General features: G+C 44.3%; 1 protein-coding gene across 1 annotated transcript in view; it reads left to right on the top strand.

Annotated features, from left to right (window-relative positions):
• Nucleotides 1-16861, top strand: part of EXT1 (exostosin glycosyltransferase 1) — a 314004-nt gene extending 297143 nt beyond the window's left edge. The window contains exons 8-11 of the mRNA XM_070382194.1: nt 5043-5132; nt 10803-10963; nt 13803-13974; nt 16383-16861. Of these exons, the coding sequence (XP_070238295.1) occupies nt 5043-5132; nt 10803-10963; nt 13803-13974; nt 16383-16568 (609 nt within the window). The 3' untranslated portion in view covers nt 16569-16861. The remainder of the gene's footprint in view (nt 1-5042; nt 5133-10802; nt 10964-13802; nt 13975-16382) is intronic.
• Nucleotides 16862-16982: the final 121 nt, after the last annotated feature.

Here is a 16982-nt window from a genome sequence, read left to right as displayed (position 1 = left end):
GACCTTTTTTAACAAAGTAATGTCTCTGCTTTTGAATATGCTGTCTAGGTTGGTCATAACTTTCCTTCCAAGGAGTAAGCGTCTTTTAATTTCATGGCTGCAATCACCATTTGCAGTGATTTTGGAGCCCAAAAAAATAAAGTCAGCCACTGTTTCCACTGTTTCCCCATCTATTTCCCATGAAGTGATGGGACCAGATGCCATGATCTTAGTTTTCTGAATATTGACCTTTAAGCCAACTTTTTCCCTCTCCTCTTTCACTTTCATCAAGAGGCTCTTTAGTTCTTCTTCACTTTCTGCCATGAGGGTGGTGTCATCTGCATATCTGAGGTTATTGATATTTCTCCTGGCAGTCTTGATTCCAGCTTGTGCTTCCTCCAGCCCAGCGTTTCTCATGACGTACTCTGCATATAAGTTAAATAAGCAGGGTGACGATATACAACCTTGACGTACTCTTTTCCCGATTTGGAACCAGTCTGTTGTTTCATGTCCAGTTCTAACTGTTGCTTCCTGACCTGCATATAGGTTTCTCAAGAGGCAGGTCAGGTGGTCTGGTATTCCCATCTCTTTCAGAATTTTCCACAGTTTCTTGTGATCCACACAGTCAAAGGCTTTGGCATAGTCAATAAAGCAGAAATAGATGTTTTTCTGGAACTCTCTTGCTTTTTCCATGATCCAGCGGATGTTGGCAATTTGATATCTGGTTCCTCTGCCTTTTTTAAAACCAGCTTGAACGTCTGGAAGTTCACAGTTCACGTATTGCTTAAGCCTGGCTTGGAGAATTTTGAGCATTACTTTACTAGCGTGTGAGATGAGTGCAATTGTGCAGTAGTTTGAGCATTCTTTGGCATTGCCTTTCTTTGGGATTGGAATGAAAACTGACCTTTTCCAGTCCCTTGGCCACTGCTGAGTTTTCCAAATTTGCTGGCATATTGATTGCAGCACTTTCACAGCATCATCTTTTAGGATTTGAAGTGGCTCAACTGGAATTCCATCACTTCCACTCGTTTTGTTCGTAGTGATGCTTTCTAAGGCCCGCTTGACTTCACATTCCAGATTGTCTGGCTCTAGGTCAGTGATCACACCTTCGTGATTATCTGGGTCATGAAGATGTTTTTTGTACAGTTCTTCTGTGTATTCTTGCCACCTCTTCTTAATATCTTCTGCTTCTGTTAGGTCCATAACATTTCTTTTCTTTATTGAGCCCATCTTTGCATGAAATGTTCCCTTGGTATCTCTAATTTTCTTGGAGTGATCTCTATTATATTGTTTTCCTCTATTTGATGATGATAATAACAGTACCTTTCCTGTAAGGTTTATCAGATATGTCTTATAAAATACCTCCCATTCTCCCAGCCATATTTCTGTCTGGACTGCTGGCCGTTTGTTGAGTCCTAGTCTTGACAGAGGAGCCCGGTGGGCTACAGTCCATAGGGTCATAAAGAGTCAGACACGACTGAGCAACTAACATTTCATTTTGCAGCCTTGACTTTGGCCAGTGACTCCAGTAGGTCATGTGGTTCCTTTCCCCTCACTGTGACTGCCCTGAGACTGTGCATGCATGTGTGTGTATGTGCATGCTAAGTCACTTCAGTCATGTCCAACTCTGTGAGACCCTAGAGACTGTAGCATGCCAGGCTTCTCTGTTCATGGAATTCTCCAGGTGAGAATACTGGAGTGGGTAGCCATGCCCTTCTCCAGGGGATCTTTGCCACCCAGGGATTGAACCTGTGTGTCCTGCAGATCCTACATTGCAGGTAGATTCTTTACCACTGAGCTATTGGGAAGTCCCGCCCTGGGACTGTACCACCTAATAAAGCATTTGCCCTCAAGCCTTCCTTTAGATTCTGTATTCTAGGGCAACTGGGCTAAGACTTGGGCTCATTTTGAAGAAGAAATATGACACTGTATTACAGGTGCTCAGCCCTGTAATACACTCGGCATTTGATAAATATCAGCTCCTTTTCTAAGGGGATGTTGTAAATTGATGGTTTGCCTTATGGGCTCTGGGGTCAGAATTCCTTTTTTGTGACCTCAGGCACATTATTTAACTCTCTGTGCCTCAACCCTCCCCTTCAGTAAATGGAAGAAATCCTAACATCTAACTGGTTTGATAGATAGTATCAACCACATAGTTTGATACTGTACATATGAATGCACCTACAAAGTGGGTATATGTGGCAGGTGCTTGATAAATGTCAATAATTCTTGTGCTTTGTATAATTACTTACAAACGTTTCTTAGCTTCCCCACTGGACAGGGAACTTTTTAAAAATATTTATTTATTTGTTTAGCTGCTTCAGGTCTTAGTTGGGGCATGTGGGCTCTTTGGCTGCAGTGTACAGGCTTCTCTCTAGTTGTGGCATGTGGGGTAGGTAGTCGGGGCACACCGGCTTAGTTGCCCCACGGCATGTGGGATCTTGGTTTCCCAACCAGGGATCCAACCTGCGTCCCCTGCATTGGCAGGCAAATTCTTAACCACTGAACCACCTGGGAAGTCCTGACGGGGAACTTCTTGAGCCTTTGTCATTTCCTAGTCATTTTTGCTCATTTTAGAAGGGCTTGGGCTCTAATGGTAGCTAAATATTTCTTAAACAAGTTAACAAGGAAAACCCAGCTTACTCTGGATTGACTTTGTAAGTACATGCTCCTTTCATGCTAATTCATGGAGCTTTTGGAACTCCAGAAATTTGAGAAAGAGCCTCTAGTTTCTACACTAGAATTTGGAAGTGGCTGGCTTATGGGCGCTTAACTGTAGTTGATGAAGCAGTTTCAGAAAAAAGAAATGGATTCTTTGAAACCAGTGGTTGGGCCCATAACAGGGGAAGGAAGTCATACGTCCTCCTCATTCCCCATTTTAAATTTCCACATCTAGCCTTGAGTTGAAAATTGATGTGTTGGCTGCTTTGGCTGGGAAATTCTGTTTTGAATTTATAGGCCTTGTCTTTGCAGCTCTTCCCCTGTAGGCTTAACAAGGGAAAGGTCAGGGCATCGCTAAGCTGGCAACTAATGGCTTCTGAGTTAGTCAATGGACAAGGAAACAGTGTCAGGAGAATTGCTTCAGGCTGAGATTTCTGAGCCCTGTGCATAGGGGGTTGCTGATTGCTTTTGTATTTTATTTTGAAAGCCTGAGGGGAGGGGGGAAACGAACAAACACTTCACCCAGTTGACAGATGTGAGGGAGCAGAGCCTGGAGCCGTTTATGCTGTAGATGTGTCCCTTGAGCTCCTAGAGGTGGGTTCTGCTGGACATTTTCCATCTTTTAATGTCCTAAGCCCTCCAATAGCTTCACAGACTTATAAACTGACTCTGAGATGAGGCTTGTGGATGAGCTGGCTTCCGGATATAAATATAGCTTGGGCTTCTTTGGGAGGGGTGGGTGGGTGAAGGCATTCTCAGATTTGTGGAGAGCTCACCCTTGGCAGCCAGACTAAGTGCCCCCTTTTCCCTTTGCCTCCAGCACCTAACTGCCTCCTTCCCTGGCCTTCATGCCTTGAAAGTTGATGGCAAGCGTCTTCTTTCTCTGTCTCCAAATATGAACCGGGAGAGGATGACGTAACAGTTAATAAGCCTTTCAGAGGAGGGTGGTGAATGTGAGATCACCATGTGTGGTCCATGTTCACTGCTGAGGTCCTTTCAACCCCAAGACAGGTAGAGTGTAGCGACTGAGGTGTGCTACAGGACGTCCCCAACCCCCAGGATCTAATGCCAGGTGATCTGAGGTGGAGCTGATGTAATCATAACAGTAAATGGAATTGTGCTTGAATCATCCCGAAATCATCCCCACTACCACCACCACCAGCCACCCACTGGCATGTGGAAAAGCTATCTTCCATGAAAATGTCCCGGGTGCCAGAAATGTTGGGGACCGCTACCTAGGATTGCAACCGCTAGATGGAATGTTGAGAGCAAGTCACACCTTTCTGTACCTTAGTTTTCTTGTGTATACAATGGGATTGTTATAAAGATGAAATAAGAACTTGAAACATTCCTCGGCACATAGTAAATGTTTAAAAAATGTTGGTTTTTCTTATATCATCATGCTTATTAGTTATTCAGTGGAAACCTTAGCATAGAGGTATAAGCTGTAATTGTCATAGGGTAGTCTCTTTGGTCTCACTCTTCCAACTGATCCCCCAGATCCTCACCACACACACAGGCACACACATACACGTGTAGAAACACACATACACTCACCTTGCCATGCCTTATCCTGGAGCTCCCCAAATCTTATTCATATACTAGCTTTACAGTTTTCCTTAATACATGGACCACATGTTCTATTGTTTATTTAATATTTTTCTTTAAATCAGCTTAGTTTTCAATTTAATGAAATTGTCTTTAAGGAGCTCTACTACTACTCCTTATTGCTGTAGCTATTAATATATATGTGTACATATTTTTGCTTCTCTGAGCTAAAACGAAGACTAGAAAATTTTAAAAATTTGTCTCTGCACCTCCTAAAATGACCTGGCAGCCATCAAGTGGTGTGTGTCCCATGTTTGAAATCACTGCTCCCTCCATCTGCTCTTTCCTGACCTCAGAGCACTGGCTCTCCACTCTCTGCCTTTGCCTCTACTGAACCCTCATTTCTATTTACACTCAGTGGATTCCTGGCTATCAGGGTCACTTCTCCAAGGTCTTTGTTGCTTTTCGAAGCAGCTGGTTACTGCATCCTCTGATTTCCTGGGATTTCTCATAGTAGGCCAAGACTGATGATCCGCATCTTGGTCTTGGTCATCTTGGTCTCCCTGCAGACTGTGAACTCCTCCAAGACAGAGGGTGTATCTTACTTACCTCTGGCCTTCCTTTGACTGGCAAGGTGTCTGTACACAGTAGGTGCCCAGTAATGGTGGAACCAGTGAATCTGCACTGATGGGAAACGGAAGCCTTTTATGTTGAGGGGTGACATGGTGGTTGAGCATCCTTTGCGGAGGTGAGGATGCGGGGGAAATTCTCCCCCAAACAAGACTCTCCATTTACATCTCTTCTCCTGATTCCTTCCCTCCTGCCTGCCCCGCCCCCCCACCTCCACCTCCCAGGTGATGAGCAGCCGTTTCCTGCCCTACGACAATATCATCACAGATGCTGTGCTCAGCCTTGACGAGGACACCGTGCTTTCAACCACGGAGGTAAGCAGCCTCTCAGGAGGTGTGGCGGGCCCTACAGGTGGTCACCTCAAACCCCAGGGTGCCGACACCTCCTCTGCCCTTGCCTTGGCCAAGCCCAAAACATTTTTCAGAACTTCCTGCAGAGTGGGTTTGAATCAACCCCGATGAGGGCCTTTTCTCCTTGTTTCCTCTGCTTATTGGCTCCTCACTTTCCAGGCTGTGCCTCACCTCACCCTCCTGTCTGCCCTCCTGTTTTTGGATTTGTTTTTAAACAGTGCAGGTGTGGGCAGGTGTGCAGAGGAACCCAGAGGAGGCAGGCGGGTGCACCTGTTTGGTATTTTCTTGAAACCACACGATCCAGAGCCCCCATCTTTCGTGATCCTCCTACTGCCATGCGGGTGTGTGTGGCCTCTGTTGGAGAACACTATTTCTGGGTTCTACAGGCAGCTTTTCCATCTTGGTTGGAAATGCGCATTTTCTTTTACCCATGCGAGAGCAAACAGTTTCACTTGAAGGCTGAGATGGAGATCCCTGCCTTTTCAGATGTTCACATATTTGTGCCAAAAATAAGATTGCACAGAGCCACGTGTGAGGGGGAGAAAGAGAAGGTGAAAGATAGATATGATAGAAAACCAATTTTTACAACTCGAATGAGTATTGATCTCTGAAACCTCACTTAAAACCGAAGAGGGAACCAAAGACATTTACACAAAAATGTAGCAGGTCGGAAATATATCATTCAGGGTAGGTAGCTGCTAAAAAGCATGGAGACTTAGCTACTCACCCCCTTCCCCTTCTTTTATTCCTTTTTATTCATAGGAATAATTTTGTTCATATATTATCTTTTTTAATGTAAACACCAACAGTTAGCAGCAGACATTTTCCTGGGCGCCAGTCTGATTCTAACGGTCTGCTGCCCCCATACCCAAGACTCATGTTAACCTGGGCTGTTTGTTTCTGCTGCTCTTCAAATTCCATGGATGTTTCCCAGTTTCCATCCAATGGAGTTGAGCAGATGTTCTGTTTAAGGGCAACCAAAATCACCCCCCTGGGACACATGACCTGGGTCAGATCCTTTCTATGCATGTCTGCTTTTGTCGATCCTTTCTATGCAGTGCAAGCCCTGTAAATACTCGGTGAATGAGTTGCGGAGATGCCTGCTTCGAGGATTAAAGTGTGAACACACAGCCAACTGTGTCACATGTGAGGCTGCAGGAGAAAGATGGGATGGGGTGGTGGGGGTGGAGAGCAGGGGGAAAAGATGCTTCATGTTCAAAGGGAATGACAGCGATGGAATGCAGGGCAGGGAACGGGACACTCCAGCTTGCATTTTTCTCCTGCTTCCTGCAAAGGAAGCTGGCACCCCAGTGCACATTCATTCAACAAGTATTTATGGAGGGCTGGCTTTGTTCTGGTCCCTGTGCCAGGTACTTTGATTACACAGATCCTGCCTAGAGCCGGCAGAGTCCTGGCAGCAAACAGAATTCAAATCAAGTGATTCAAACGAAGGGATGGAGGATGACTATGGAATGGGGTTAAAGAACCCCATAGGAGCTGATGGAGAGGCAGCTGGGGAGTGGTGAGGGCAGGAAATAGCTCCCACTTCTATGCCTGAAGGAGTGAAGGAAGGGAAAGTGTTTCCAGAGTCCCTGAGAATGACTTCCCTGGTGGCACAGTGGTAAAGAATCCACCTGCCAATGCAGGAGATACGGGTTCAATCCCTGGGTCAGGAAGATCTCCTGGAGTAAGAAGTGGCTACCCACTCCAGTATTCTTGCCTGGAAGATCCCATGCACAGGGGAGCCTGGAGGACTGGAGTTCACAGGATTGCAAAAGAGTTGACCATGACTTAGCAACTAAACAAAAACAACAGCGGTCCCTGGAAGGAGGAATGGAGAAGAAGAGGCTGTTGTCCTGTAAGAACTATGATCATGGAGGGATGTGGCACCTGTCAGGACTCTGGTGCCAAAGCCAGGGCTTGCAGGGAGAGCAGGGGAGAAATACTGCCCTGCCTCTGTCCCACCTAATTTTCTCGCCAACGACTACCATTGACCTAACCCAAGCAGCCAGTAAGGAAGCCCGTGCTGTGCAGTCCATAGAGTCCCATTGTCTCAGGCGTAGGGCATGCAAGAAGGATGGAGAGTGGATCTTGGTGAGCGGACAGAGGAACGGCCGCACACTGTCATGGCGGAACGGATGGTCAAGACCACAGCACACACCTAAACGTTACCCCAGGACCAGAAGTATCGATTCACCTCTTGTCCTCCCCTGGGCACGAGGCCATAGATCTCACACTAGGATTTGTTTCCCCCTGTCCCACGGTGAAATAACTTCCAGCTGCTGTGATGGATCCACGTGCTAGTGGATATCTTTTCAAAGAACAGCAGTTCCAGCCTCTCAGCGCACGCCAGGAAGAACATGTGTTGTATGTGGAGCAATGAGAAGTTAGCTTGGCTTGAATATGAGATGTAAATTTAAGAGGCTGGCCGTCTAGTTTACTTTGTGACTGATCAATAGCACAGTTGTATTGCCCAACATGGTGGAGGACAGAGATTTCTCTTTTCTCTTTTAGGTGAATAGATGTTGGTTCATTTTATTTCCTTTCTAAGGATCCTTAGCTTGTTTAAATGCCTCTCTGTGGTATTAAGGATAGATTTTTAAATAGCGTCCTATAAAGGGTATTAGACAGAGTTGGTTTTCTAGTTATTTACATTTATCTGGATTGCTGCACACTCTCAAAAGAAAACAGATGTTGGTTTTTAAGAGAAGAGGCCATAAGCTGACCTTTGCCTCCTTTGATGTGCTAATGAGCAGCCTGAAAAGAGAACTATCACAAGCATCATAGTTTTATCGGAATTTACTTTTGAGTTGCTTTGAAATGACTTGAAACGGCTTTGAGATAGGAAGGAATTCATGTGATGAAAACACCCCATCGGGATCTATAGTAGTTGCCAAGTGTCTGCGTCTCCCTTTCAAAGGATAATGGAAAACCCCAAAGAGTGCTGACAGTTGGGCTGTTTCTTTGCCAATGGACTGCATAAGGCACTGTCCCACCAGTTGGCACCATTAGTCGTGAATGCCAGTGACAACGCTCAGGTTTTCACGACCTGCTTTCTATTTTCTGACAAATACTGTCCACTCAGCTGCTGTATTTTAACTTTGAGGTGCCCCTCGCCCCACCATACTTTCTTAATGTATATCCCAACCCCTTGTTTCCCCCTCCATGGCTTCCCCAGTGATTCAATGGTCAAAAATCTGCCTGCAGTGCAGAAGACGCAGAGACACAGGTTTAATCCCTGGGTCGGGAAGATTCCCTGGAGGAGGGCATGGCAACCCAGTCCAGTGTTCTTGCCTGGAGAACCCACGGACAGAGAAGCCTGGCAGGCTACCAACCATAGATAGGGTTGCAGAGAGTCAGACATGACTGAAGCTACTGAGCGTGCACGCAGAAGCTATATTGTTAAGGTGTTCGTATCTTGAGTCAGGGCACCAGACTAAATTCTTCATAAAGTTTTAAATTCATGGCTGTTTACAAAAACTGTGTCTTCTAACTAAGCCCCAAGAATTCAGAGGGAAAAAGGACCCTTGCAGATCACTCAGACTGGTGTTTCCTAAACCTAGGATTTCACTGACCTATTTACCTAGAATGGTGCTTAAAAACAAACAAACAAAAAGAAGTATAGGCAGTTTAAAGAAAAATATTAGCTAAGTCATTAAATGTATATTATGGTGGGAATGTGGCAAAAGAAGCAACAAGGTAATGAATATGGTGAAAGCTTGGGAAATACTCATCTTTAGGCTTATTCGCTTTGTCTTGAAATTGGGGTATAATTCACAAAGCATAAAATCAACCATCTTCAAGTGGCATTTAGTACCTTCCCAGTGTTATAACTTATTACCTCTACCTCATCCTGAAACGTTTTCATTATCCAAAAGGGATACCCCGTGGCCATTAATCCATCACTCCCTCTCCGCTGGAGCCACCGGTCTGTTTTCTTTCTCTGTGGATTTGCTCTCCCTGGACGCTTGATGTGAATGGAATCACACAATATGGGGCCTTTTGTATGTGGCTTCTTGCACTCAACATAATGTTTGCAAGGTCCATCCACGTGGTAGCACGCATCAGTATTGCATTCCTTTTTAGTGCTGAGTCATATTCCACCAAATGGATATACCATATTTGGCATATTTATTCATGAGTTGATGGCATTTGGGTTGTTCCCACTTTAGGGCTGTTGTGAACAGTTATTTGCTCTGCCTTCTTTTTTTTTTTTTTGGCTGCACCATGTGGCTTGTGATATCTTAGTTCCCTGACCAGAGATTGAACCCTCACCCTCAGCAATGAAAGCACAAGAGTCTTAACCACTGGACTTCCAGGGAATTCCCAACTTCTCTGCTTTTAAACCCCTGGGAGGTCAGGAATTGGACTTGCCAGCATCACTCAGCCACCATTACAATGCCAAGGCTTGAAACGTATGTGGAATATATGAAATTTCCATTTGCTTTACTTATAGGGAAAAGGTTGTTGATGGACATGTAACCTGTATAAGAGAAATTGTTTTGCACACTGTAGCAACAGAGCTAAAAGTGAGGCTATGATAACAGTGTACACTGAATCTGAAACCAGATGGCTTGAGTTCACGTCTTGACTCTGCCACTTACTAAAATACTTGAACCTCCATATCCTTAGCTTCCCCCCACTCTGTAAACTGGAGACTATAAAATTACCTACTTCTCAGGGTTATCATGAGGATTAAATGAGTTAAAATATGTAAGTACTTGTCATATTATAAGGATTACACAATTATGAGCATTTCTATTACTTTTTAAAAAAAACTTTCTGTGTATTGTTTTATTATTCATCAAATAATCATGGAAAGTCAGAAGTGAGCGCACACATTTGAAAACCGACTGTTCGTGTGCTAACTACAAGTGTTTGTAGCAGGTTCAGAAGTACCTGCTTTGGGTAATCTTGAACACTAGGAAGTCATTTCACTGCATTTCCTTTAAAATAATCCCATGGCTTTATTTGGCCTTGTCCCCACTCACTCCTAGTGATTTTTCACTGTGGGTACATTTCTGAATCTCCCTTGCATTGAGCATCTTCACACCTGAGAGGCCTGAATTTCTGCTCATGATGATACCTGCTCTTATTCCTGGTAGAACTTGTATGCTTTTTAAACATCTTTTCTCTGGCTTTTAAGTGGATGCCTTGATTTTAGTCACTATGGCTTTGCTGTGTGCTGGTAATGTTACATGCTATATATTCATACGCCGGATGTATATAGAAAATCTGCTCCTGTTTATAAAACAGATGCGTTTGTTCCTCCCACACATGAATGGTCACGTGTCCTTTGTGGAGCAGCGGGGGTGGGAGAAGCAACTGATTTTTTTTTTAAGCTTGAACAGACTGGATTTCTATAAGACATATCGCCAGTGTTTTGTTTTGGTTTTTTTTTCCTTCTTTCATTTCCATACTAATCTGAAGTTTCTTTAACAGAAAACATTAAAAATGTACATAATTATGGGGCAAAATGTCAAGCAGTCAGTTTAATTTGCTGATGAATACATGGAATTAATGTTTCCCAACAGTCCCAGGATTTCGCATTACGAATTAGCAGGGGGAAGGTAATGTTTTGTTGACATTTGTTAACACTGTTGATTGCTTGTTTGGCTTGTGTTCTGCCTGCAGGTGGATTTTGCCTTCACCGTGTGGCAGAGCTTCCCCGAGAGGATTGTGGGGTACCCCGCACGCAGCCATTTCTGGGACAACTCTAAGGAGCGGTGGGGCTACACGTCCAAGTGGACGAACGACTACTCCATGGTGTTGACGGGAGCTGCTATTTACCACAAGTGAGGAGCCTGGACATCATTTTACACTGTTCCTTATATGACTTTCTGGCTGCTGCAAAAATTGGAACTTGGGCCAAGTCTTGTTAACAACCTTAGCGAAAATTAGTCTGCATCCCTGTTTGAGTTTTGTTGATGTGGTTAACATGTGTCTTTGAAACCAGTAAAACCTCTTGGCTTATTGCATCGTTAGAAGTGATGGCAGATCTGCATCTTCAGCAAGTCTGAGATGTGGAGACATCCTCGGGGTGTGTTGAGGGACTGAATGTGTAGAAGAACCAACAAAGTATATACTTCATGGAGCACCGCCCAGCATTGTTCTGGGGCTTCCCTGATGGCTCAGACTGTAAAGAATCCACCTGCAATGTAGGAGATCCCAGGTTTGATCCCTGGGTCAGGAAGATCCCCTGGAAAAGGTCATGGCAACTCACTCCAGTATTCTTGCCTAGAGAATCCCTTGGATTCTGGCAGTGGAGCCTGGCAGGCTATAGTCCATAGAGTCACAAAGAGTCGGACATGACTGAGCAACTAAGCAAGCATTGTAGAGAAAAAAGACACAGGTCTTGAATCTAGCAAGGGGAGACACAGTATATATAATAATTCTATAATATGATAGGACATAAGTTATATAGCAAAAAGTCAACCAGAGCAGCATAAAGGATACTGCTGCCACTAGGTCGCTTCAGTCGTGTCCGACTCTGTGTGATCCCATAGACAGCAGCCCACCAGACTCCCCCGTCCCTGGTATTCTCCAGGCAAGAACACTGGAATGGGTTGTCATTTCCTTCTCCAATGCATGAAAGTGAAAAGTGAAAGTGAAGTTGCTCAGTCATGTCTGACTCTTAGCGACCCTATGGACTGCAGCCTACCAGGCTCCTCTGTCCATGGGATTTTCCAGGCAAGAGTACTGGAGTGGGTGCCATTGCCTTCTCCAGCATAAAGGATGAGGAGTACCAAAGGTGGAAAACGGAGTGGTTGGGGGGTGTAGGGTGATCCTCCCTAAGCGGGTGAGATTTGAGAGGAGGAAAGGAAGTTAGGCAGAAGAAAACCTGTCAGAAGAGTGCTCTGGTGTAGGGAGCAGCTGGAATAGATGCCCTGAGGCAGGATGCTGGAGGAATGTCCAGAAGATCAGTGTGACCCAAGTGGAGTGAGGGGCAAGCAAGTGAGAGACATAATGGGAGCCCAGATGCCAGGCCCTATTGTCCATAATGAGGACTTGACTCCCTTCTGGGTAACATGGGAGCCGATGGAGGGGTGTGAGGAGGGCAGTCTGTCTTATGCTTTAGGCATCCACTGTGAAGGCTGTGATGAGGGCAGACTACAGAGGGACCAGGGGAAGTGCAGGGAAGCCTATTAGGGGGTGACTGACCTGATCTAGATAAGAGATGATGGAGCCTGGATTCGGAAGTGAGGAGCAGAGGTAGGGAGTAGTGATCAGATTGTGCGTGTATTTTGAAGATGCTCCAGCATCATGTACTGACAGACCAGATATAGAGTTTGATGACTCAGGCTTTTTGACCTGAAGAACTAATAGGATAGAATAAGCCATCAGTAGAGCTGGGGAAGAGTGTAGATGGAACAGGTATTAGGGAAAATAGAGGAGTTCAGTCTTGGGCATGTGAGGACATCGAAGAGAATGTTTGAAAAAGGTCAGGGATGGAAATAAACATTTTGGAGCTGTTTGCCTGGATCTGGTCTTTAAAGCCAGGGGACTCAGGTAAGATGGCCAAATTCATGAGTGTAGAAGGCTAATGTTCCTGACTGAGTCATTCTTGAAATCCAGACTCCTTTGTAAGGTGAACATACCAATCTGACCCTAGTCTTTTTTAGTAAAAAAAAAAAAAAAAAATAGAGAACCCTGTCATCTCAGGAATGGAGTTGGAAATGCACAAGGTATAAGCATTTGGGGTGGCTGAAGCTTGATTTCAAGATTCCACCTCTTTCTTCCTGCTGCCACCACTCGGTGAATCTGATTCAGTCAAGTAATTTTTTTCTAGAAATCTGTGCTGTATATGCATGTGTGCGTGCTAAATCCCTTCAGGTGTGTTCGACTCTTTGCTACCCTATGGACTGTAGCCCACCAGGCTCCTTTGTCCATGGGACTCTCTCCAGGCAAGAATACTGGAGTGGGTTGCCATTTTCTTCTCCAGGGAATTTTCCCAACCCAGGGATCTAACCTGTGTCTCATCTCCTGCACTGGCACGTGGGTTCTTTACCACTAGCACCATTTCTTTTGAGCAATATGTGCTATATATACCTCTCCAAAAAAATAGTAGGGTGAGAAATAATTCAAATTAATTGTGTTTTCTCCATAATGATTGACCACCAGATTAATAGCTCTAAGAAGTGATGCAATACATGGCTTAGAGGCCCCCAAAATGGAATGATTATATTGTTGGAACCAGAGTTATGGGATAGTATTGAATATAGCTCTGATTAAACCAATAATTAAAATTGTAAAGCAGCTTGTAATGATATGTGTAAGTAACTTATTTTACGTCTAAGTTTCTAACCAACCAGCCTGATTTTAAAGTTAGGCTGAGCAGACAATATCTGCATCTGTGGATGTCTCTGTATGTTGTTTCCTTGTCTGTAAAATAGGGATAATAATAGTACCTACATCATAGGTTCCTTATAAGGATTAAGTGAGGAATTTCTTAGAAGGCACTTTAGAACATTATCTGGTGTACAGTAAATACCATATAAATGATAATTGTCATCATCATCATCATCCATGATGTGTTTAGGGATTCAAAGAATGGGGATGTGTTTTCTTTCAAAGAAGACCACCTGTTATTATACAGTGATGGCCCCTGCTAATACCTGTCTTTGGTTTTTACAGATATTATCACTACCTTTACACCCATTACCTGCCAGCCAGCCTGAAGAACATGGTGGACCAATTGGCCAACTGTGAGGACATACTCATGAATTTCCTGGTGTCTGCTGTGACAAAATTGCCTCCAATCAAAGTGACCCAAAAGAAGCAGTATAAGGAGACGATGATGGGACAGGTAAGAGAAGGAGACCTCTCCTCCTTTGCTTTGCTCACTGGTAGCTCAGTCTGTAGTAACGAGGACACGCTTTTCTTGTAGGAAGCATAACAGGAAATACCAGGAAATAAACCACATCCAAAAGCCCCAAGGGAGCATATGGTCGGCACATAATTGGGAAGATGAAAGTCAAGGGTATCTTTATGTCAAGAATATAAAAGCTCTCTAAATTGGTGCAGCCACTATGGAAAAAAGTATGGAGTTTCCTTAAGAAAACTAGAAATAGAATTACCATATGATCCAGAAATCCCATTCCTGGGCACATACCCAGAGAAAACTCTAATGTGAAAATACATATGTACCCCAGTGTTCGTAGCAGCACTGCTTACAATCGCCAAGATGTGGAAGCAGCCTACATGTCCATCCACAGACGAATGGATAAAGAAGATTCTTTATACGGTGGAATATTATTCAGTCATGGGAACAACTGAAATAATGCCGTTTGCAGCAACATAGATGGGCCTAGAGATTATCATACTAAGTGAAATAAGTCAGACAGAGAAGGGCAGATATCATATGATATCTCTCATAAGTGGAAGCTGGAAAAAAAAGATACAAATGAACTTATTTACAAAACAGAAACAAACTTCTGGTTACCGAAGGGATAGTGGTGGGAGAGGAAAGATAAATCAGGAGTTTGAGATTAACATATACACTACTCTGTAGTGGACTCTTTTTTTTTTTTTTTTTTTTCTTTCATTTGTAAGAGAATAAGAATGAGCTTAGGATCTCAACAGTGTTTCCATTCTCAAATGTGAGCGCTTGCTGGGATGTAGGGGGTCTGGCCTTTTGAAGATGAGCAGGTCATTCAGAAATAATCTACAAGCTCATCCCAAATAATAGGAGCAAAATGGAGCTCCCTAGGGCTTCCCTGGTGGCTCAGACAGTAAAGTATCTGTCTACGATGCAGGAGACCCAGGCTCAGATCCCCTGGAAGGAAATGGCAACCCATGCCAGTGTTCTTGCCTGGAGAACTCCATGGACGGAGCCTAGTGGGCTGCAGTTGGTAAGCTGCAGTTGCATCGAGTTGGACATAACTGAGCAACTATCACTTGGAACTGTCAACTCTGATATGGACTCAAGTGGTCAGCTTAATCTGATACTGTCTCTGACTTACCAAGCAGAGTTCCTCTAGTACCAATGGTAAAGAATGAAGTCTGGGGACTTCCCTGCCAATCCAGTGGTTATGACTTCACCCTCCAATGTAAGGGGTATGGGTTCCATCTCTGGTCAGGGAACTAAGATCCCACATGCCCTAGGGCCAAAAACCGAAACATAAAATGGAAACAATATTGTAACAAATTCAATAAAGACTTTTAAAATGGTCCACATCAAAAAAAAAGAGAGAGAGAGAATGAAGCCTGAGTTCTGCCCCTTTCTAGCCTTGAACAAACAATTTTAACTTCCTTGAAACTGCTTCCTCATCTGTACAGTGGAAATGTTATTACACGGGTAGGTCTCTTGATCAGGTTGTTGAGAGACTCAAATGAGCTCATGAAAACACTTTACAAATAGTATTTTGTTTGTTTCTTTGCTGCTCCAAGGTAACTTGAGATCTGTGTTTACCTTCGGTGGTTACTTTCAAGCGTGTTGACACTTGTGGTTTTACAGTGACTCTGAGTGATTCTCACAGCAAAATGTACCTTCCTACGAAAGTGTTCTCTAACAATGTATGAGGATACAAACATGCTATACACACATACATATATATGCATCATTAAATAATCGCCTATTGACGTTAGTGAATTCCTGGATTTTTCCCAACATAATTGGGCAGCCCACCTTTTCCTTGTTTCATACAAAGATGAAGACATTATGCTTTGTTGGTCCATTTAAATTTCAGCGCTGGGGTCATTTATGGCTTTCTTTTAAATCAATGTCAGTCATTTAAATGATCTAAACCAGTCTCAAGGTCAACATGGAGAATGAAGAGGTGGCAACCATCTTTCTACTTACCCAGAATCAACCAAGTTCACAGGAGGGCTTTAAAAAACTATCTTGGAAAGCATACACACATTATGAGTCATTGTATTTACCCCCAAGTGCAAAAAGAAGTTTTCTGTTGAGCGACCACAACAGCTGAAGCTCAGTTGGTAGGTCCTTCATGGCCCAGAGACTGTGTCAGTGCCTGTGGATCTTTGTTTGGAACATTGGGGAACGTGGCAGGTCTGGGGAAGGCATCTGGCAAGGCTGAAAATCCAGACCTGTGCTTGCATCTTCACCAGCCACATGGATGGGGCGGCCATGGTGGCCAGGCCAGACCCAGAGCCCTAACGCATGCCCACTGAGCCCGACTTCATTTCCCGCCGTGTGTCCCTCTTGCCTGGTGCCCAACTCATCATCTTCCTTGTTTCTCTCCCTTTCCGCAGACCTCTCGGGCTTCCCGCTGGGCTGACCCTGACCACTTTGCCCAGCGACAAAGCTGCATGAATACGTTTGCCAGCTGGTTTGGCTACATGCCGCTGATCCACTCTCAGATGAGGCTGGACCCCGTCCTCTTTAAAGACCAGGTCTCTATTCTGCGGAAGAAATACCGAGACATCGAGCGGCTTTGAGGAACCCGGCCGAGTCGGGGAGGGGCCGCGAGAAGGGCTGGAGGACAGGGTCAGCTGTCTCTCTGCCGTGTGCAGGTCCGCTCAGCAGCGGAGCCAGATTGTGCCAAGCATCCAAATAAACTAAGATGAACAGAATGACAGGAAAAAAAAAAAAAAATGGCCAATGGAAACTCTACTCCTGACTCGGGGGACTGCACAGGACTGTTCCAGATTCACCTCACTGGCTTCTATGTCCCAAGACTAGGTTGTGTACAGTTTAATTATGGAACATTAAATAATTATTTTTGAAATGATTGCTATGCAGGTTTAAACTTTTTTAATGATCAAAACTATTAAAAACCAGAGTTCTTTCTTTAATCAAAATTGTGTTGGTTGTGAATATTTCAAAGCTGCTGCTCCTCACCCTACAAACAG

This window comes from Bos mutus, chromosome 14 (assembly GCF_027580195.1).
Source record: "Bos mutus isolate GX-2022 chromosome 14, NWIPB_WYAK_1.1, whole genome shotgun sequence".
Lineage (NCBI taxonomy): Eukaryota > Metazoa > Chordata > Mammalia > Artiodactyla > Bovidae > Bos > Bos mutus.
Note: the sequence above shows the minus strand (reverse complement) of the source record. Positions and strands in the feature narration are given on the sequence as shown.